The sequence below is a fragment of the Pteropus medius genome, unplaced genomic scaffold, assembly GCF_902729225.1.
Source record: "Pteropus medius unplaced genomic scaffold, Ma_sr-lr_union100, whole genome shotgun sequence".
NCBI classification, from domain to species: Eukaryota; Metazoa; Chordata; class Mammalia; order Chiroptera; family Pteropodidae; genus Pteropus; species Pteropus medius.
The window spans coordinates 2,608,522-2,631,416 of NW_024356336.1; the positions used below are offsets into that span (position 1 = coordinate 2,608,522).

A 22,895-nucleotide genomic window follows, 5' to 3' on the forward strand; every position below is an offset into this window, starting at 1 on the left:
CCACTTAGCAGAATCTAGTAGCATCCTAGAACTGTGAAATGAAAGACCTTAGAATCTTCAAGCCAGAAAATCTTAGGACTTATAGAATCTCGAATCATTGGACATACATAATTTTAAAATCTCATTAGATTAAACTGTACAAATGTTCTATTTGCATAGATCAAAAATGGTTGCATGTAGTTGATTTCATGTGGCTCAACATAATAGAAGTATAGAATATTGAAATCCATACATTTTTAGAATTGTTAGGATAGAATGCTACAGAATTTTAGAACCTTAGGATTTTAGAAGGGGGCCAATAAACTTTTTTGGGGAGGGTCAAGGGCCAGATGGTAAATATTTTCAACTTCGTGGACCACCGAGTCTTTCTGTTTCAACCTCTGAACTCTGAAAGCAGCTATAGATAATACATAAATGAATGATTGTGGTTGTGTTCCAATAAAACTTTATTTACAAAAACAGACACAGGCCAGATTTGACCTGCAGGCTATGGCTTGCCACCCTGCTTTGGAACCTAAAAGCTGAAGTTTCATCAAGCACTTGAGTTTGCACAGGAAGCTCACAGATCTTTTTCCAGGGATCCTAAGTGGGCATTCAAACATGAAGCCATTTTAAGGACAGTTTTACCTATTTCAGACTGCTATCTCTCTCAGGACAGCATCTGGCCTTTAGAATGGTAGTTTGTGGAAGAAAGAGCCTCTGGGGGCTGTTGCTAACATGCTCCCTGGCCCTGAGAGAGAGCCAGACAGTTTGTCCTTGAACCGAGGAAAAATAGTGAGAGATCATCAGCAGCAGCATCTGGCTTCCAGAATACTGGTAGGCCCCCATGAGCCCAGTCCCTGGATCAGAAGCAAGAGGTGATCCTGGGTACCTGGGAAATGAGGACTGATAGAACTGGCAAGAGCCAGTAGGCCCCAGCTATGAGTGGGATTTGATGAGGCTGTTCATCTGAGAGGCACCGGGCCATAACCTTGAGATGTAGAGGGAAAAGAGAGAGTGAGCACACCACTTAGCAGTTGTTTTTCTTTCCTGCTGAGTCAATAAATGAATAAATGGACCATGAGTGACCATGTGGCTGATGTAATTCTAGGCTCCATCAAAAAGAAGATCACAGAAGTATGTGGAGGGAGCTTCCTTATCCTTATGGTCCACAGCAGAGAACCCTGGCTTACAATTGTCATAGTTAGAGAGGCATCTGAAAGGAGGGTAGGGGCAGCCTGGGAACTAACATTCATTGCCCATCTACAACACGACTGACACTGTACAGAGTGCTTTGCATGCACTACCTAATTAAATCTGCACTTCCACCCTTATGAGCAGGCAATTTTTTTTTAGCTCTATTTTATACATTTTTAAAAAGAGACTTGAAAGAGGTGATGTGACTTGCCCAAGGCCAGATAGGTAGGAAATATGGGCATCGGGATGTGTCATCAGTCTCTTGGATTCCAAAACCTACGCTCTCAATCATGATACCAGCATTTCTCAAACATCGCATGTGCACAGATCACCTGGGGATGCTGTTATAATGCAGATTCTGAGTCAGCAGGTCCAAGACATGGCCTGAGGGTCTACATTAGTAACCAGCAACCAGGTGACACTGATGGTACTGGCCCGGGGACCCCAAGTGGTATAGCTGGCACTACATCATATTTTATCCTTATTCCAGACTGCCTGAAGTCATGGGGAGGGGAGGTTTATGTTTTTAAGATGAAGTTATGCAGTGGGAACTGGTTCAAGATTCCAATTCACATCTGTCCAGTGTCGGCATCTTTTAAAAAATAGCATGTTATACCTACTCTTCTGCCTTTAGCTTGGCTCTCACTGGGTTGATTTTGTCCCATAGGGAGTATTTTGCAATGTCTGGAGACATTTTTTTAATGCCATAACTTGGGGTGAAGGTGCTGCTGGTATCTAGTGGGTAGAGGCCAGGAAAGCCTCTATCTGCAGGATGCTGCTAAACATCCTGAAATGCACAGGACAGCCTCCTTCCTTCCCCCCAGCAAAGAATTATCTGGCCCCAAATTTCAATAATGCTGAACTTGGGAAACCCTTTTTACCCTCAGTATTCTTCAGTTCAGAAAATAAAAATCCACCTAGAACCCCTCTCTGGAGGCCATGTGGTACCCTTGAATTAGAGGAGTTCATGAGCATTTGAAACCCTCTCACTTGAGCGTGGCATGAATAAATGAGTCACAACTACACAAAAGCCCATTTCTCAATCAATAGGTGGAACTTTCCACTGCTTTGATATGAGGCCAGGGTGTTTGTGTCTCTGTAACATCCTCTCGCCTCAACAGATGGAAGCCAATCAAATCTAGAAATCATCGTCTTAATCTCTAGTCATTATCACGCCTGGCCGCATGCTGTTTATCGGTGTTTTTCAGTGTTTATGTCGCATGCGCTGTTTTCTTTGACAGAAGCTCCCATCTGCCTTCATTTCTCAGCCAGACAGCATTGACTCTGGTCCAAGGGTGGGGAAGGCCAGGATCTGGCATTGATTGCCAATGTCAATAGCTCCCTGATCCATTCTTGAGGGGATGTATCTAATAATAATATAAGACTGTTGATGAGGGTTGATTTAGTGGGGCGAGATCGTTTCTCCCTGTTCACTTGAGTTCATTGTGATGGTTCTTTGGCTTGTTGAGAACACTGGCTGGGACTTCAGTCATTACAAAGCGATCAGATTTGCCTGAAAAGAGAAGTGAATCTCTAGAGCGGGAAGAAGCAGTATGATAAATAATGATCTCGTGCGCATTCAGCTCTTCACAGTTTACAAACCACTTGAATGTGATTTGAGCCTCACAATATTCTGTATGGAAAACAGGGAGGGAATTGGTGACTATTGTAGAGTCGAGGGCAGACTCTGGGATGTGCTTATTGGTGCTTGGGGCATCAGGGCAAATGTGATACTCATTTCCAGGTCTTGAGTCTGGTTCAGTTCTCAGTCTCCCCTCCCCGAGCTGTCTCTCCCTGGCTGTGCCTACCTGTCATAGCTGTTGGGATGTGGTCATTTTAGTCACTGCTGGATGGCTTTATTAAAGGGGTAATCTCCCCGTTCCTGCATTAATAAGTTTGGTGTTTGCAATCCCCAGCCAAGTCTCTCCTGTGTGGCCTGGACACATAAGGATACTAACAGGGGTGAGGCCTAATCTGATCCCAGAAGCTGGCACATTGGCAATAATTATTTTACCTGATTATCAGATGTGTTTGCATGATTTGTGACCTGACAGCAAAGGAGTAAGACACAAAGTATAAATGAGCAGGTTTTGGTGGAGAGGGGACAGGAAGAATTTGGAGGATCATGTTTGTTTGAGGCAGTAAAATATTATGGCCAGTGAGGTGCAGGGTTGAGTGAATCGGATACCTAAGTAAGGAGTATGAGAGGGCCAGGGCGGATGGGATGAGGGCGAGAAAGCATCCAAATAGAAGAGATCACATAAACTTGCCACATTTCACATGCTCTCACCCACTAGTTCTGAGAACAGGAAAGAAGGCTGATGTTTATTGAGCACTTGCTATGTTTTATGAAATGCGTCAAGTACTTTCCACTCATGAGTCCTCAACTAGTCCTATAGCACAACGCTGTCATTATTCCCACTTTACAGATGAGGAAACTGAAGGTCACGTAGGTAGGCGACAAGACTTGCCTGGGGTCGTGCTGTAAGTGGTAAAGCTGGGTTGAAAGGTCACGTCTGTGTGAATCGAAGACCCGCAGTGGTAAGAGCTGCTGCTGCATCTTGTCCGTGTCATGTATTTAGAGCTGGGAGAATTTAAAGCTGAAATATTTATGTGACGACTTCTAAGTTCCAGGTACTGAGCTAGACTTTCGAGACATAAGGTTGCGTACAACCCTGCTCACAAGGAGGTCAATGTAGCAGGAAATTAGAAATTGGAAAATAAGTACAGTCTGGTGGGATATGTGCTTCCCCTAGTGGCCTGCACAAATACTAGGAGCATAAAGATGAAAGTGGCTAGTTCTACCCAAGGCACCCAGAGAGAGATCATGGAGGAAGTGACTGTGGAATGGGTCTTGAAGGATGAAGATGAGTTTACTTGTCAGAGCAGGGAAGAGCATTCCAGGTGGAGGAATGGTAGATGCAAAGGCTCAGAGGCATGAAAACATGGCACGTTTGGGAGCTGGTGAAGACTATGGGAATTACTGACGTGTGGAATGCCAAGTGTGGGCAGTAGAAGGAGAAGAAGCTTGGAGGGCAGGTTGAGAGGGAGACAGTGAAAGGTTCAATAAGCTAAACCACACAGTTTGGACTATGAGAAATGAGGTGGCACTGGAGCCTCTTAAGCAGAGGGGGACATCATAGATTAAAGAGATTCTCCCTTGCATGCTTTATGGAATATAGCATGGCCAGGGGGCTGGATCAAAGAGAAGATGTTTAAGACTACAAGGATCCTTAGGAGATGATGATGAAGACTAAATGGATGATAATGAATAGAGAGCAGGAGAAAGTACTAGATATTAGCCTATCGTATTGAAGATATATTTGAGTCCCGGAGAAGGGACCAGCGGTATGTAATAAATTGTTCTCACACTAACTTCTTTGGATGTAAAACCCAGCGGCCAGGTGAGAAGTTTCAAAGTCCAGTTTCCCTATTTCTGCAATCACATGGCTAGTGGGCTGAAAAGATATATGAGCTTCATTTCCATTTAAATTGAAATAAAACATGTCAAAGGTGGCTTGATAATTACTGCCTGGAACAATGACTCTCTGATGCGGGAAGCGTGATGTCGGTATATGTGGTACAGATAATTTTTGCATTTGAGACTTAATTATGTTGCTATAATTATTCTTCTGTCAGGAAAATCCGGTGGCACAGATATGTCATATTTAAGTTTGAGCAGAAAAATGAAATGCCTTTTTTCTTTTTTATAGGAAGCAATTGGGTGGGCGACTCCGGGAAGTCAGGAGCAGGGTGTTTGGAGTTCACTCGGGGGTCGGGATGTCTGTCTTCAGCTGGTGGCTTTGTGAGGGCACTGTTGGTATCAACCTTGAGAGGGCTGGAATTCAGTGACAGTCCTTTTGTGTCTTTTTCTGAAGATGCCGCGTCAGAAGTTGCAGGCTGGGGGCACTTTTGGAGCTGGAAAAGCTGTGAGCTCTGAATAGCTAGAGCTGTAAGGAACTTTAGAAAGTTGTTTTGTTTTGTTTATTTGCAAATCTTGTGACTTAAAGACTCCGAACAGTTGCACACTGGTGCCTCAAAGCCTGATCAACCTCCCGTCTCTGTCCCCATCCCCAAGAGACCCTCACCCTCCTTTCATGCTTGCTGAGGAGTCTGTACCCTCCAGCACTCCTCACCCATAAGGTGAAACTTGGGACCCCAATGTATGCAAATGAGAACATGGGAGAGGAATGCACTTTTCAATGGAGAGAGGACTCACGTAGGAAAAGCTCAAGTTCTAGTTCTGCCTCTGTCACCCAATGACTAAGCACCCTTGGCCAGGTAGCTTCCTGCTCTGAGCCTCAGTTTGGGCCCCTGGTATATGGTGTATGTTGTCCACAGTGTTTATGTGATGTGTGAATGTGCCATGCATTCACATCTTAGACTTTGTGCAAGCCAGATCTTTATCACTTAGATTTTGAACAGCTCAAGTTGCCTAAAATGTTAGCTTTACAGAAAGCTATAAAAGCCATCAGGCAATAGCTGGGAGCCTTTTAAAACAGTCAGGTAGAAAAATGAAAAGGGAAAGAGAAGGAAAGACTGTAAGCAAGTGCCTGGAGGCCCAGGTCTTCCTGCACTGAGATAATGGAGAATCCTGGCAGTGTAGGCTGGAGGGGTGGAGTGGTAGCTCTAAGGTCTCCTGTTTGTCTGCATGCCAACTCTATTCTGCCTTAATATAAAGCCATTTTGCCTGAGTGTGTTGAGGAGATTTATCTTATTATGCATGTATGCAGAAATGAACACAGAATGGAAATACACCAACATAATCTTCGAGTGGTTGTCGTGTAACAGACCTAAGGGTAATTTGTTTTTGGCCACTTTTTTTTATTTTCTAACTTCTCTATACTGAATTCTGTTAGAACCAGAAAAGTACAGTCATGTGCCACATAATGATATTTCGATCAACAATGGATGTCATATGTGACGGTGGTCCCAAAAGGTTATAATGGAGCTGAAAAATTCCTATCTCTACAATGCACTGCAGTATGCAATTACTCACGTATTTGTGGTGATGCTGGTATAAACGAACCCACTGCACTGCTAGTCGTATAAATGTACAGCACATACAATCATATACAGTACATTGTACTTGATAATGAAAATAAGTGCCTGTGTTACCGGTTTATGTACTTACTATGCTTTTTATCATCATTTTAGAGTGTACTCTTTCTACTTACATAAAAAATGTTTGCTGTAAAACAGTGTGCCTTGTTACACCGGTATCAGCCTCATACATCTTGTGTTTATTGCATCTCTCGGTTGCATCGTTTTCTCTTATGTTTGATCTAATCTTGTTTGGTTCATGCAGTCACATGCTGTACAGGCTTAGAGCCTAGGAGCAATAGGCTATACCATAGAGCCTATAGAGTGTGTAGTGGGCTAGACCGCTTAGGTTTGTGTAAGTGCACTCTGTGATGTTCACATAATGACAAAATTGCCTAACAACACCTTTTTCAGATCATGTCCCTGTCATTAAGCTGTACACAATTGTAATGGTGTTTAGAAACCATAGGAAAATAAAAGATCCCATGGTGTGCTATTATTTTGTTAGGGCTGTAGTAACAAAGTACCACAAACTGGGTGGCTTGGAAACAGAAACTTATTGTCTCACCGTCCCAGAGGCCAGAAGTCTGAAATTAAAATGTCGATAGGGCCATGCTCGTCTGAAGGCACTGAAGAAGGGTCTGGTCTACGCCTCTCTCCTAGTTTCTGATGCTTTGCTGGCAATCTTTGATGCTCCTCGGCTTGTAGATGCATCACTCCAATCCCCTATCTATACATGATGCTCTCCCTGTGTGTCTTCGTTTCATCTCCCCTCCGTGTTTCAATCTCTGTCTCGCATTTCCCTCTTCTTGTAAGGACACCAGCCATAGTGACCTCATTTTAACTTGAGTGCCTCTGTAAAGACCCTATCTCCAAACTCAGTTACATTGTGAGGTGCTGGGAATGAGGATTTCAACATATCTTTTTTGCATGTTGTGAGGAGGGTCACAATTCTACCGATAAACAGATGTGTCTAGAAACGGGACAAAGTTCAGCGTGGCTACAGAGCTCTTGTTTGAGGTTAGGGAAGTCAGTTGAGATGGGGTCTATATGTGAAGAACCTTCAGTGTTACAGTGGTGGCCAGCTTCCACTTGGTTCCCAGTGATTCCGCCTCTGGCCTTCACGCTCCTGTGTAACCTCCTATATTGTATCAGAGTTGGTCTGTGACCAATAGATTATGGCAGTAGTAATGACATGTCACGTCTGAGGCTGGGTTATAAAAGGCATTTGACATTTAGATCTCTCTTGGATCATTTGCTCTGGAAAAGCCAGCCACCATGTCATGAGGACACTCAAGCAGCTCAGCGAGAGCCCTCATGGCATGAACTGAGGCCTCCAGCTAGCGGCTATGCCAGTGGGTCTTCTTGGAGGGGACCCTTCACTCTCAGTCATGCCTTCAGACAACCGGAGCCCTGGTTGACACTTGACTGTCACTTATGAGAGAGCCTGCATTAAGTTTCCTACTGTGACTATAACAAACTACCACAAACATAGTAGTTTAAAATAACGCAACTCATTCTTTCACAGTTTTGGAGGTCAGAAGTCCAACGTGAGTCATCAAAGGTAAAAATCAAGGTGCAAGCAGAGCTGGCTCCTTCTAGAGGTCCCAAAGGACAGTCTAATTCTTGCTTCTTCCAGCTTTTAGAGGCAGCCAGCATTGCTTGCCTCCTGACTACATCACTCCAATCTGTGATGCCATCATCCCATTGCTGCTTTCTCCCACGATGTCTTTCTCACAAGGATCCTTATGAGTACATTTAGGGGCCACCCAGATAATCCAGGATAATTTTCCCATCTCAAGATCCTTGATTTAATCACAATTGCAAAATCCTTGTTACCATCTAAGTTAACGTAGTCACATGTTTTGGGGATTAGGACATGGATATCTTTGGTGGCCGTTATTCATCCTACCACAGACTCTAAGCCAGAACCACTTGGATGAGCCACTCCCAAATTCATGACCCACAGAAAACCATGAGAGATGCTCAATTATATTTGATATTTTAAAATACTAGCTGTATACAGCCATGCCACCCGGAACAAGCCTGATCCCATCTGATCTCGGAAGCTAAGCAGGATCGGGCCCAGTTAGTACTTGAATGGGAGACCACCTAGGAAGACCACATACTGGAGGCATAAAAAATAAAAAATAAAGGATTGTAAGCTGACAAAGTCCTTGCAATATGTGCGGTCAACCAAAGGTTGCCTCACCTAAAAATAAAAAAAAAAATAAAAAAGAATAAAAATAAAACACTAGGTATTGAAGCAATTTGTTGTGTAGTAGTAAATAACTAATATAAACTAAGCATTTGTCATTCACCATTGATTTTATAATACTTGGAAATTATAGTTCTGGAGTTCTTATAACTTTTTCCTCAAAATACACTTATAGAAAAGTGTGCAAATCTTGTAAGTGTATAGTTTGATGATTTTTTACAAACTGAAAACACCCTAGTCTCTCCTTAATAATGAAGACTAGATTGAACCCAGATGCTCTTGTGCTCTGTGCCAATAATTCTCCTGTTGGCTCTCAGATCCATTCTTGCCCCTTCTCATCTCTGCTCAGAATTGCAGGAAACTGAGCTTCCTAGCTGCCTTCCGGTAGGTTCAGCCAACAAAAGGCAGTGATGGACAATCGAAAGACAGGAGGAGGAGAGAAGCCAGGGTGCTTCTCCCTTTCTCTCACTGCCTTGAGAAGGATCCCTGGCAGCAGCTGAGCCCCCGTAATTTCAGGTCCCACTAGGGACTCCCCTCCTCCATGAAGCCACCTTCCATCAGGCAGCCCTGGTGAGGTTTCACCTCCCATCAGATGGCCCAACTTCTTGGTTTTTCCTTCCAGCCCTAGGTTGGCAGGACCTTCCTGCTGTTGCTAATCTCTCTTGCCTTCTCATCTTTTTCACCACCTGATAACCAATTCCCTGTATTAAAAATTCCTGTTGTTGACTGATCTAGAATGATTTCTGTTTTCCCGATGGATACAGGCCCCTTCGAGACTGTGTATTAAATCCTTTTGGCTTCAATAAAAAGCATCAGGTTTGTAGACTTCATTTTCTGAACGATGAGGCTGTCCTCACTATACAATATTGGCATGCTTCATATTTTCAAAGTCTTTATTTAGAAAGAAGGAAATGGGGATATGTGTTACGTATGAAGTATGTGCCACTGTGTTAGGTATACCAGATATATGCAGTTTTACATTATTTCATTTGTTCCTTGCAATAACTGTCTGTCAGAGAATAATACTGTCATATTTACAGATGAGGAACTAGAGGTAGGAAAGGACTAGTAACACTTGGGAATTCACACAGGTGCTTCTGGGTTCATCTTGTTCTAAAGCCAGAGCTTCTCCAGGTACTTCCAGGTACTATGTTGTTAATAGTTTGCATCTCCCCGTCCCCACACACCTACTTGCAGGTTGATTATGAAGAAAGAAGAAAGGACCTTGGATAGTAATGACCACCTTTTCCTCAGTTCCACTTTCTGCTGAAGGTCAGGCTCTTTTTCAGGCTTAGATAAGAGAACCTCATGTATACTTTTAGGTTTTCTAATGGGCACCACAACTCTCCTTTCCAAAACTGAAGCTGAACACTCCCTGCTCATGCTCACTTCCTTGCTAATATAGCCTTGGAGTTCTAAACAGGACACAATTCGCAGGGCTTCTGTTTTCTCCTGCAGCCTTGTTTCTCCCAAGCAAGTGACCCTTAGACAGTTTGAATGAAGCAATGGCAGTTTCTCATAATCTCTCTATCTGGGAATACCACCCTACCTCCGGAGACAGACATCCTGTGATAAAGCAGGAACAATTACAGGCAAAGGGGCAAGAGCCGTGAGCTTGGTTCCAGAGACTTGGGTCTAACTCTAGATCATCATGTCCTGGTTGCATGTCCCTGGGCAAGTGACTTTACCCCTTTGAAACTCAGCCTGCTCACCTGTAAAATGGGGATAATGAGGCTGCAGAGACTATCTTGACGAGCACTGAGCAGGTAGACCAGGGAACTGTTCTTTGTAATGTCAGGAATAAATAAAGTCATATTTTTTAGCTTTCTCATAATAAAAGTAATTTATATTCTTAGCAGACTATCTGGAGGAGAATAAAAAGGAAAATAAAAACCACCTAATATCTCACCACACAGAGATAATAACTCCACTATTACTTTGTTGTAATATTCTCGAGTCACCTTTTATGTGTTTATATAGTACTTGACTCTGAGGCTTCTTATAAAGATTGTGTGACAAAAGGTATTTTAAACATTTAGCAGAGTGCCCGCACATGTGAGAAATAGAAGTAAATATATTCATTTATTAAGTATGTGTCAGACTAAGAATATTTGTATATGTATCTATATATACACAGGTGCATAAACATTCATAGATATGTATATCTTTATAAGTGAATGTGCACATGTAATTGTTTTTTGGACCAGGCTTTATAACATGAAGTTTCTATTTGTCTTTACTGCATCAGAAGAAAATAACAAGATGAATTTTCATCACATTTTGGAAATGTTTTGAGATCATCTGACCTATAATATGAACTTGTGGAATTAACTTTGAGGGGTGTTGGGGGGCACCTCCATAGATTAGAGAGGGAACCTCCAGAGGTACAGAAACTGACATATGAGAGTCCTGTGCATTTGCAGACGGGAGAGGGTCCTCCGAAGATTGAGCTGCCCTGGGCAGACAAAACAAACATCAGTTTTAAATATTAGCCTCTAATTGAACATCACAAGAGGAGATGATTTTAATTGCAGCCACTAATTATCATACGAACTGCTCCCTACACAGGCATCTCTAAGCGGCATGCTCCAGGGGGAGAAGCTTGGGAGTTCAGCATGGTTAATGATTCTCTTAAGTGGTGCTGGGAGGCCAGCAAGTACCCATGCTACGTATTATTGTATTTATCTCTGCATGTATGGTATATACTGTGTATGCATTAGTGAGTGTGTGTAATACCCCTGCCCCTCCCTCACTCACCACTTACAGCCAGCCAGTCATGCAGTAACGCCATTCATTTAATCCCAAAACATGTATTGAGTGCCTGCTATGTTCTAGACAGTGGCAACAGACAAATTAGGTCCCTGTGAGAAAGGAAGCTCTGTGGAAGTTAGGATTTTGTCACCTGTGCCTGGATCAGCGCTGGCACATAGTAGATGCTCAATAAATGTTTATTGAATGAATGAATGGTATAGATATTCCCTGACTTATGATGATTTGACCTATGATTTTTCAACTCTATGGTGGCATGAAAGTGACTTGAATTCAGTAGAAATCATATTTCAGATTTTGAATTCTGGTATTTTTCCAGACTAGCATAATGCAGTGTGGGATATGATACTCTCTTGGGATGCTGGGCCACGGCTCCTGGTCAGCCATGCAGAAACGAGGGTGAACAACCGGCACTCAACCGTGTACGCGTTGCCAGTGGTTTTTGGATACTGTGTTTTGTGTTTTCACACCCCATTGTGTTTACAAAATGCCCATCCTTGTCTCCTGCTTCTGGTGAGAAGAAGAGGAAGGCAATTACAGATGCCCCTCAATGTGTGATGGGGTTACTGGTGATGGAAGTGTTCCGAGCACATTTAAGGTCGTCTGGGCTAAGCTGTGATGTTTGGCAGGTTAGGTGCCTTCAATGCATTTTTGACTTATGATATTTTCAACTTATGATGGGTATACAAGGATGTAACCCTGTCTTAAGTCAAGGAGCATCTGTGTATGTGTATGTACATATATATATATACACACAAACATATACAATTACTATATAATATATATTAGTATGTTGTGTGTCTATTACAGTGTGCTTATCCCTATAGTATAACTATAGATTAATATGGTATATTTATTAGTAGGTTTCTGCTGTATACATCTTATTATCTAAATAGTCATATCCTAATATCCCCCAATTTCTCTGTGCTCTAAGTCTCCAAGGAGAGATAATGACAGAGAAGACCAAGCTTACACCAGACTTTAAAACAAAAACAAACCCCATTTGCATGTAGAAGTCCTGACCAAATCCTGAGCTTTGGGGTGGAAGAGGCCCACCTCCCAGGCCTGACAGGGGGTCTCCCCTTCTCTTCTGTTCCCCTTCCATGTCTCTCAAGTGGTCCCTGGATGGGCCTTGTTTTGTCTAACCCAGGGAAACTGAGGCACCATATCCATTTCACCTAATGACTTGGTCTCTATAATCAACATTTCATTTTCACAATATTATGGATACTGTGTTTTGTGTTTTCACACCCCATTGTGTTTACAAAATGCCCATCCTTGTCTCCTGCTTCTGATGAGAAGAAGAGGAAGGCAATTACAGATGCCCCTCAATGTGTGATGGGGTTACTGGTGATGGAAGTGTTCCGAGCACATTTAAGGTCGTCTGGGCTAAGCTGTGATGTTTGGCAGATTAGATGTCTTCAGTGCATTTTTGACTTATGATATTTTCAACTTATGATGGGTATACAAGGATGTAACCCTGTCTTAAGTCATTTTCACAATATTATGGTTTGGACTCATCTCAGGTCCCCTTTTCTCTTAATCAACAGAGACCAAGTCATTAGGTGAAATGGATATGGTTTTGAGTTGACGCAGGAAATTGGTTTTTGAGTTGACGCAGGAAAGGTTTGCTGATTGCTGATTACACAGATTCTAAATTTCTCAAATCTGTCCCCTTGGGGTATTCCCACAGAGCCTGATGAGAGAGAAGATGGGAAATGAAGACAAGGGGGCATGGTGGAGGGTGGGAGGTAGTGCAGGTCCCCTGGACCCCGTCCTTAGTCCATGACCCTCACTTATGGATGGTTACTTATCTCTCAGCACTCTTCTCTCTGTTTAGCTGACTCATTTTTTATGCTGCCATTACTTTCTACCCATGTCTTTCCTCCCCAGGATACTGAAAAGGCTTTGGAGCTGGAGTCCTGCATTCCAGTCTCCTTATTTGCCAAGTGACCTTGGCACACCTCCTCAGTGATGTGGGGACATTCACCCGATGGCTCCACACTTTCCTCTGAGAATTAAATGATAGCAATGCCACTGTTGGTCAAGTCTTTCCTCTCTGCCAAGTGTGAAGGGGGCTGCTTCTGCACTCTTTCATACCGAAGGTCACACGGCCCGTCCGCGATAGATCTGGGATTCGAACCCAGGCATCCTGGCTCCAGAGACTACTTTTCATTTTCACAATATTATGGTTTGGACTCATCTCAGGTCCTCTTTTCTCTCCCTACCTGTTTAGTCCTGGCTCAGGGCTACCCACCCCTGACACAGCACCTGCACCGACCCTGTCCTTCACCCATCAGGCAGCTCCCTGGGGTTGAGACTTTAGGTCCTACTTGCTCCCTCCACATGACATTGATGCAGGCGGTGTTCACCCAGGCACAACTGGGAGGAGACGTCTGTTCTCTTTTGTTATCTCTCAGCACTTGTGACCTCAAGAGTTCTCATCGGAGAACCCAAGACTTGGATGCCCATGTCACCTTTGTGATCTCCTGGCTATGCGACCTCGGGCAGGTCATTTTGGTGCTCTGGCCTTCGGTTTCTTCATCTATAATGTGAACATTCACCACAGGTCTAAAATGGCCCGGACGTGGACTTTGGATAGCATCGTCCTGTCTTACAAAGACACAGTGCCTCATCTCCTGGGAGATGACGTCTTATCCCAGTGCTGCCATCATTTTGGCACACTAGGAAGGAGCCGAGCTTGTGCAAAACGCTCCTGTAAGCTGCCTAGATTTTTCACCTATCCACTTTTCTAAATATCTTTATGAGCCCAGGTACTAGTGTCCTGGGGCAACCTGGGGCAAGCCCCCGCTCACCATCAGTGTGTGTTCTTCGCTCTGACAGTTTACTGGCCTCCTGCCCCAGGGCTCCTGCCTCAATCTTCAGTCGTCTCTCACCTTGTCAGCACCAAGACTGGGATTTCACAGCTGGCAGCTTCAATCAACTACTATTCACTGCCAGCCCCTTCTCACACCACCCTTATCTCCATGTGCCACCCCTTCTCTCATCAACTCAGCTTGACCTTGGGCTTTCTCACAACTCTCTCCTCTCTCCTCTCTCTCTCTCTCTCGCTCTTGCTCTCGCTTTCAAATTAGAAAAGACTGAAAATCAGTGAAAGGCACAGACTTATAATACGGCGAACGGACAAGCCAATCTCCAAGGAGAGCTGAGTGTATCCTTGTAATAGCGAGCAGACTTTCACTGGGTGTGCACACGTAGCTCCAGAAAGATCACTGGCCTGGGAGCAGGACAGACCAAGGTTCACATCTGGGATCTGCTTCTAACTGCCCTGAGTGACTTCACCCGCCTCGGTTTTCTCATCTACAAACTAAAGAAAAATGATCCCGGGCTCAGAGAGGGGCCGCGAACTGTTCAAGGACACACAGCTAGTGAGTTAAATGGGGAACTGAGAACTGCACTTAGATCTGACCCCAAATCCTTATATTTTTCACCCTTCCATACTCTCATCAGTTGATGTGTTCCTAAAAAAACAGTCGAAAATAAACTTAATTAGAACAACTTAAAAGAAAAACTATCCATAAGCCCCTTTCACCTCCATCTATAAATCTTCTCAACTCTCCAAGTGTTCTCCCAAGTGTGTGTGTGTGTTATTTGCATATATATGGGCATGATATTTTTCTGTTCTATTACGTTTGCTTAACATTATTTTACAGAAGCATTGCACGCTGCCACAATCCTTATTTTTAATGTTAATGTCTGCCTAATGGCATCAAAGTGACACGCTGTGATTTCCCTAACCATTCCCAATTGTTGGGTGATGATGTGGCATTCAGCTTCTCTGTGTCATCAAATAGCTCTAAGCATCCTTGGGTACAGATCCTGGCTCTGCTTTTTGATTTCTTCTCTGTATATTCCAGGTTTAACCCAGAGTTTCTCAGACTGAGCCTTGTTGACATTCGGGCCCAGTAATTCTCTGTGGCGTCCTGTGCGCTGTGGGATGTTGGGCTGCATCCCTGGCCTCTACCTACTAGATGCCAGTAGCATCTCCTAACGTTGAGACCACCAATGGACCCAGGCCCCCAACAGCCCCCGAGGGGCAAACTCTCCCTTAGTTAACAATCATTGTATTAAAGGGTTGGGGTGTGTGAAATATGTTGCAAATGGAAATCAAAGATTTTTCAAAATAAGAACAAAATCTGATTAGGGCAGTGTCAGAGAGTGAAGGGCTGAGGGCTGAGAGGAGAGTCAGTGTGCCAAGCTGTTCCAGCACTGCCATTAAGCTTTCTCTACGCTAGGCCTCAGTTTCTTGTCTGTGAAGTGGGAGCAGTAAGAATGCCCCACCTGCCAGGCTTGTGAGGAGTGAGTGAAGTCAGGAGCATAAAACACTGAACACAGAAAGATCTCAGTAAATGCCAGCGGTGTCGGCCTGCTCTGCATTTGTCGTCTTTGCCTTTGCTGCCTTTGAGGATGGAAAGTTGGGGGAGTCAAGGTGACAGAGTCGAAAGAGAACTATTCTTGTTCTGCACTTCCCCGCATCCTCCTGCTCCAGATCCATTCTTGGTGCATAGACTCAGCTTCCAGAATCAGTCTTTGTGTTGTTCTGGGAAACGTTCATTGGTTCGTGTGTTTACTCATTCACCCACGGTGTACTGAGTGCCCACTTTGCACAAGGCAGCATGGTGGCACAGGTTCAAAGCACAGCTCTGGGGTTGGACAGACTGAGTGTTCAGACCCCCAGTGTCAGTGAGTGTGCTCTGTCCATGGGCCATGCCCTGGAAGCCCCAAAGCATCTATTTCCGGCATGAAATTTAGAGTACCTATCTCAAGGTCTGATAAGCCCATCCATAGAGAGAGGCTGTCATGTGTACCCACCACCTCATAAGTGCTTGGTGAACGCTAGGCTGGGTCCGGGGTCCGTCTGCTTCCCAGAGCTCTTGTGAGTGGCTAGGATTCTTGTCCAAGGCCAACATGTGCTGGTGGTCTCTGTCTCCAGGAGAAGTACATAGAGGAGCTTGCAGCAGTGAGACAGACCCTCCAGACAGACCTGGAGACGTCCATCCGGAGGATTGCTGACCTGCAGGCAGCCTTGGAAGAGGTGGCATCCAGCGACAGTGACACGGAGAGGTAACCTACAGGGGGTCAGGTGGGGCTGGGTGCAGCACATGGGCTGCACCCTGGGGAGCACTGTGGTCCTCAGTGGCCAGAGCTCCCACTCTGGGTTTGGGGAGCTGTATCTGCTGGGAGACCCAAATGTGTCTGAAGGTGGGAGGGATAACTGACTGGCTTGGGTGAGGAGAGACAGGATGCCAGCCAGCCCAGCTTGCCAAGTCTGGGGAGGCAATCTGGGGGATGGCTGCAAAAGGACCCCAGAGTGTGATCTTGGGCAAGTTCCATGTCCAATCTGGGTGTAATTTCCTCATTTGTAAAGTAGACACAAACCACATCATATTGCCAAGATTCTATCACTTTTGACCTATAGACTGGACATTTCATATATTTAACCTACCGCCTCCCTCAGAGGGTTGATAGAGGTAAATGAGTTAATAGAAGAACATCACTTAGGACAGTATATGGGGCACATTAGTGCTATAAGAGTGTAAGCTATGTTTGTGCAAAATAACAAGAAATTTTACAAAGACAACAGCTAATTCAAGGATGCAAGATTAGATGGCTGGTGATTGGTGAAACCCTCAAATTCAATGTCAGGGCTTCTTCTTCAGAAGACAGGCTGCTTCCCTTCATCTCCACTCAAGTCTCGAAACTGCCACAGGCCATGGGTGGGCTGCTCAGCTATATGGAGTCTGAGCTGTCCTGGCTGGGCACATGGTCCCTGCAGATGGCCCAGAGCGGGCTGTTCCCCAGAGCTGCCTTTGTAGCCTTGGCATGCTATTTCTCTGGAAATCACAGCTGCCTTTCTGGCTGCAGCACATCTACCTCCCACCCCAGCCTCTTCAGCGAAGCATGGCATTTTTGTTTCATGACTTTGACCTAACCTCTATATGTGGTTCCCACCCAATGCCAGCCAGCCACCCTTGCAGCCACCTGCGTGGGCTGCTACATTGGTCTTCATCTTGGTCTTTGTTTCTGTGGGGATGGTTCGTGCTGCAGTCAGAACAAAGGTCAGACCATGGACTGCAGCCTTCTCATTCCCACGTGAGGATCTTGACATCAGGGGAGTTCAAGGTCACATAACAAATTAGCATCATACTCTCAGTTAGAACCCAGGGCTGATCAGTTTCCTATCCGGACATTTGCTAGTCACGTCCCTCTTAATAAGATGAAGGCAGAGGCCAACTACTGGGTGACAAGAGGTGTGGGCATGAGGCCAGCAGAGGGAGAAGTAGAAGGAGTTGCAAGTCGGCTGTGGTTTAGCCAGTGGGAAGAACCAGACGTCTGTATTAGAGCTGACCATAGCTAATCAAGAAAAAGACTGGAAGGAAACACACCAACGTGCTAATACCGAGAGGGAAGACATTACTGGCGACCTAAACATTTTTTCTTCAAGGTTATTTATATTTTCTAAAATTTCTGCAAGGAACATGCACACACACTCCTAGCTACTACTAGTGCCCTCTTTAGGGGATTTTGCTCACATAAGTGATATACTTTATATAGCTGATTTTAGAAGGAACACATTCTTTCCTTGATACAGGTCTGGGCAGGTCATAAGCTGCTCAGAGGCATGTTAACTTCCAGCTTTCCCATGAAGGTGGGAAATGCTCAGCATCCTCAAACAGAGATTCGGCGGCTCTAAAATCGCATGTCCTTACCACTAAATAAAGGGCTTTATCTCAAACATCTTCAGTTTCTGCAAAAATGGCTTTCATGAGCATTCTGAGTATTTCCACCACTCCCTGCTAATTTGTACAGCTGCCAAATTGCTGATAAAATGGCAAATACTGATGTTGCAGCTGCTCCCAGCTCGTGATTACATGTAGGGGTCTCCCCTCTGCCGCACCCTCCTCCAGTTTTATTAGTGTCACGACTAAACTAACGTCTGTAATTACAAACTCCTATTGTCAATACTACCTACTTGACGCTTGGACTAGTTTTGCTATTTGTAGAAGTGCTAGAGCTTTTGCATTAATTATAAAGGGAATCAATGGCTGTATATACTAGTATTTTGGTTTTGGGCCAATGAGCAAAACTTTTGAATAATTTTCACTTGCATAGGAGAAGATTGCTATTTGAACAAATAATAAAAGTTATAAAAATAACAAAATGGGAAAGGGGAAAAGAGGATCTATGCTTGGAAGTGTGGGGACAGGTTGGGCAGCAGGTGTGACAAAAAGCAAGGAGCAGATTCTCACCTGGTAAGTGAGATGCTAGTGTTGAGGTCACAGAGGGTCACAGATATCACTGTAGTCTCTGTTTATGGGGGGGTTCTCTGAGGCCTTAAAGGGACCCTGCCATCACCCTCATCCTAATAGGAGACACCTATATCTGTGTAAAGAAATGCATCTTGTACCTGAAAAAGCCCTGTGCAGTGCGTAGCACTATCTCAATTGGAAAGGGAAGAGGCTCTGGGGAAGGCATAGGCTCTGCACATCTAGAAACCTGATTTCCAATCAGGGATCCAATAGTTTATTTCTGCATGACCTGAAGTAAGTTATTCAACCTCTCTGAGACTCAGTCTCCTCATCTGTAAGATGGGTTAATAATAAGAAGTGAAAAAAACAATCCCCTAGCACCATACTTTGTACATAGTAGGGGCTCAGCAATCATCAGTTTCATTCATTCATCCATCAATTCACTTATTCATTCATTTACTCATTCATTCACTCATTCGATCAGTTCTTTCTGAGCACCTCTTCCATACTAGACATTGTGCTAGATATTTATGTTGTTCCACTCACTTCTTGTTATCACTGTCCTTCATCTTGCAGATGAAAAGAGATTGATAACTTGCCCAAGGTCAGGCAGAAGTTAATGTTCTGTTGAATTCAGGAAAAAGAGCATAGGTATGGCCCGCGCCTTCACGGAACTTACATTCTAGTGTGTGTGTGTGTGTGTGTGTGTGTGTGTGTGTGTGTGTGTGTGTGTCCAGGGATAAAGTGAACAGACTGATAAGTTAAACACTAGATTAGAATTGGAGTTATGAAAGCAGAGAACACAGGGCTATGAGGAGGAGCAGAGTGGGCAGACATGGCCTCTTTGAGAGGAAGCATTTGAATTGAGCCTGCCACAGGGAGACCTGGAGAGAAGGGAGTAAGGGCGTGTCTAGGAGGTGAAAGACCAGTGTACCTGAGTAAGGTAAATGAGAGAGAAGCATCTCTTTCTCCTTTTCTCCTTCTCCACCCCACCTTCCTCCACTTCTTCCTTCTCTCTCTCCACCTTTCTTTCTCTCTGGAAATGGCCCACAGGAGCCCACTGAATCCCCCAGTTCTTTCATGTGCCCCAGAACCCCAAGCCAGATCAACTATATAATTATTGTATCTACTGTGACATGCAAATATGGGTCTTCTTGTTCAAAGTTTATTCAGAATTTCAAGACCATACCAGCAGAGCATTCTACCAAGCACAAGCCCTTCTGGGCATGGATTGTGACCCTGTGAAGCCAGCCTTGATCCCAGGTGGTTTTAGGAAGCATTTTCTAATTCTTAGCAGGCCTTAGTCCTAACTCACTACCCTGTAACTTTGATTTAAAATTCACAGGGAGCATAGATTTTAATAACAGCTTAGGAATGGGGGAAGACTGGAGAAAAAAAAAAAATGCCCACAAAGAAGTCTCAACACATTTCAGAGAATTAAGATCGTACAAACCGCGTTCTCTGGTCATAGTGCAATTAAGATGATTATCAACAATAAAGAAGAAATATATGCGTTGGTAGGTCATAGAGCCACTGTCTGGAGCAGAGATTCCAGCTGCTGCCCCAGTGCCAGCCTATGCTCCTCCCCATCCTGGCAGCTCCACGCTGCACTCTGTCTCCTCACCTGGGGTAAGAGGTTTGGACTGGAGCCTGAGGGGTTGATCTGAGGTGCTTCTCCAAACTGAGCTCTCAATTAGGATTCAAACCCACCCTGAGAGAAAGAGAGGGAGAGAGAGTGGTGCTTCAGCTGCAGGTGAGGTTCTTTGAGAGACTTGTTCAAATTATGAAAAGTCACATTTCCCTATGTTGGGAATTAGATCCGAGTGTAACAGGCCTTCCAGGCTGGAAACGTGGCTACGTGCTCAGAAAGCTAGGTGGCCTGTGCGACAGCGTTTAAACGCATGTTATCCTGCACTAGGGCCCTCGTGGTAACTTCACTGTGGCATGAACCTTCTTAGATTAATGGAGAAATGCTTTAAGCTGTTCCCCTAGGACTGGAGCATGCTCATTAGTCATGGAGGGAGGGATGTGTCAGCTGACAGCCCCATCTATTCATGGCCCAGGGTCTGCGGCTGCTTTTGTTTGTCGCCTTGGCTGGTGGTTTGTGGGTGGGGTGGGGGCAGAGTGGAGAGGTCACTGGATGACTTCTGACTCCTGGGTCAGCTAAGAGTGAATTCATTCCTGCTGGCCCAGTCTAAGATGAATGCTGTGCAAAACGAGTCCTTTATTGCTATGTTGCATTCAGTTGTACATTTTCTGACATATACCCCTTTAAATCGACTAAATTAGGCTGCAGCAGGACAGGTAAAAATATCTGTTTCTAACCAAAGATTGCAGCTGCCATTGAGGGCATAATTCTGATTTAGTTTATTTATTCGTGAACCCAGGCTCCAACCAGACTGTAAAGGTTTATGCTACATTGTAGGACAGGCTTTTGGAGGTGTCTGCCTCTCTTTTCCTGCAATCCTCTTACCTTTTAATTTGCTCCTCTTTTTTTGAGTAATTACCATAGCCTAGAAATGGTAGAGAAACTTAAAGAATTTCTCCATTATTCTAAAAAGTTTGATGCCACATTCTAAATTACAATACAGGGCCCTAGTGTAGGGTACCACATATTTAATGATGCCACAGAGACTGCCTGGCTTACTAAGTGTCTTTGTAACGTGGAAGGCCTGGATACCCAGCTAGTGGGGTTCATGGGGAGCGAGAGCTTCAAACTGCTTTTTCCACTCTGGCATTACAGGAGATAAATGATAATTGTGATAATAGGTACCCTTTCCTGAGGACTTTGTGCCAGGCTATATAACCTACCTGTTTTGTATACATTGTTCTCACAACTCTATGAGGTTGGTACCATTATCACCCCCAGTTTATATGATGAACTAGAGCTTAGAGAAGTCAAGAGACTGACCCTAGCTCACAAACAAGCGATGGGGCCATGATTTGATTTCTAGACTAACTCCATCACCCATATTTCTGTTGATTAAGCTCTGATGTCATGTCGAACATGCCCCTTCTTCACCCTTTCTCTTGTCAAGGTCTCTGTTCTCTGCTACATAACTGGCCTGTCATTTTGGTGAACTCGTGTCTGTCACTGTGATGTGGGGCCAATGCATTCATGTATTATTTCCCAAGCAATGTTTATATTCAGACTTGAGTTGTCTGGCAAAGACTTACCCTAAAAGAATACAATAGAAGACACTTAATTAATTATCTTGCTCATCGGCAATCCCCTGGCCACACATGCCTGGAACAAGTTATTTTTTAAAAGCTACATGCACCAAGATAAGAGAAAGAACCACTGATCGCATATCAGAGATGGGGGTTCCAATCCTAGCTGCACTGCCAAGTCGATTAGGATGATGGACAGGTCACACGTTCTTCCAGAGCCTCTGCTTGCTCACTCAACAAATTAAAATTATCATCATCATCATCATCATCATCATCATCATCAAGCGCCTTCCAGGTTAAGACAAGAGATCCCGCACATGGAGCTTGCAGTCAAAAGACTCTTTCTTCATATGGTGAAAGGGTCAGTGGATTTTAAGCTCTCTCCTTTAAGTAGAACTCCCTTTTTTACACCAAAGCAAACTCCTATAGAAAATTCTAGCTTAGAATGGAGGGTAGTTATCTTCTGATTGGAGTGAGAGAGGAAGGCTTGGGGCCAAGCACCCCTCCTTGGTTCCTCTCTCTGACCCCTTGGTAGCCTCTGTGAGGTTTCTCAGAACCCAAGGGCTCCATGGACCATGGTGCACAAACTCAAGTACCTGTCAGGACCAAGAAGCCATGACTTGTAAAAAGTCAACCTAGTGGTGATTTTTACCCATCTGGTTTAATGCTTCTCAGGATCAGACAGAACAAAACTCTTGCTTCTGCTGAAAGCCTTTCCCCTCTCTCCCTGCAAACCTCCACTCCAGACCATTTCCGAATAAAGGTGTCAGGGGCTTTCAGCATGTTCTCATACCATAAGTGTATAATGGGGTTTCCAGAAACCCTTCTTAACCCAGCCTCTTTATTTTAAACATACTCTGTTTTGTTGGACTTACCCAAATGGCAGGCAATGTGTGGCCCCGGCTGGACATCACCCTTGGTCTGGATGGCGTTTCATCTTGGGTAGATGAATAGAATACCTGGCAGTCCTTGACTTCCATCTCAGAGGTTCTTTTCAAATTCAGTGATGCAGATTCACAGGCAGATGCAACCAGTACACAGATACTATAAAAACGTAGGATTCTTTTCAATAAGTATCCATACCTGCATCTTTTTATTTCTTCTCATGGCTGGTTCCTTTCCAGAGTCACAGGCTTAGGAGGGGCCAGTGATGATGGCTGGTAATCTTACGTTCTTACAAGATTGCCTCTTTAGCTGCTCCTCCATTTTTTTCCCACATGGTGATTAAGGGTATAATAGTCATTGAT

General features: G+C 44.4%; 1 protein-coding gene across 1 annotated transcript in view; it reads left to right on the plus strand.

Annotated features, from left to right (window-relative positions):
- MYO18B (myosin XVIIIB) overlaps nt 1-22,895 on the plus strand; it is a 247,364-nt gene that overhangs the window by 195,502 nt on the left and 28,967 nt on the right. Inside the window, 1 exon segment of the mRNA XM_039861993.1 lies at nt 16,161-16,291. Within this exon segment, the coding sequence (XP_039717927.1) occupies nt 16,161-16,291 (131 nt within the window).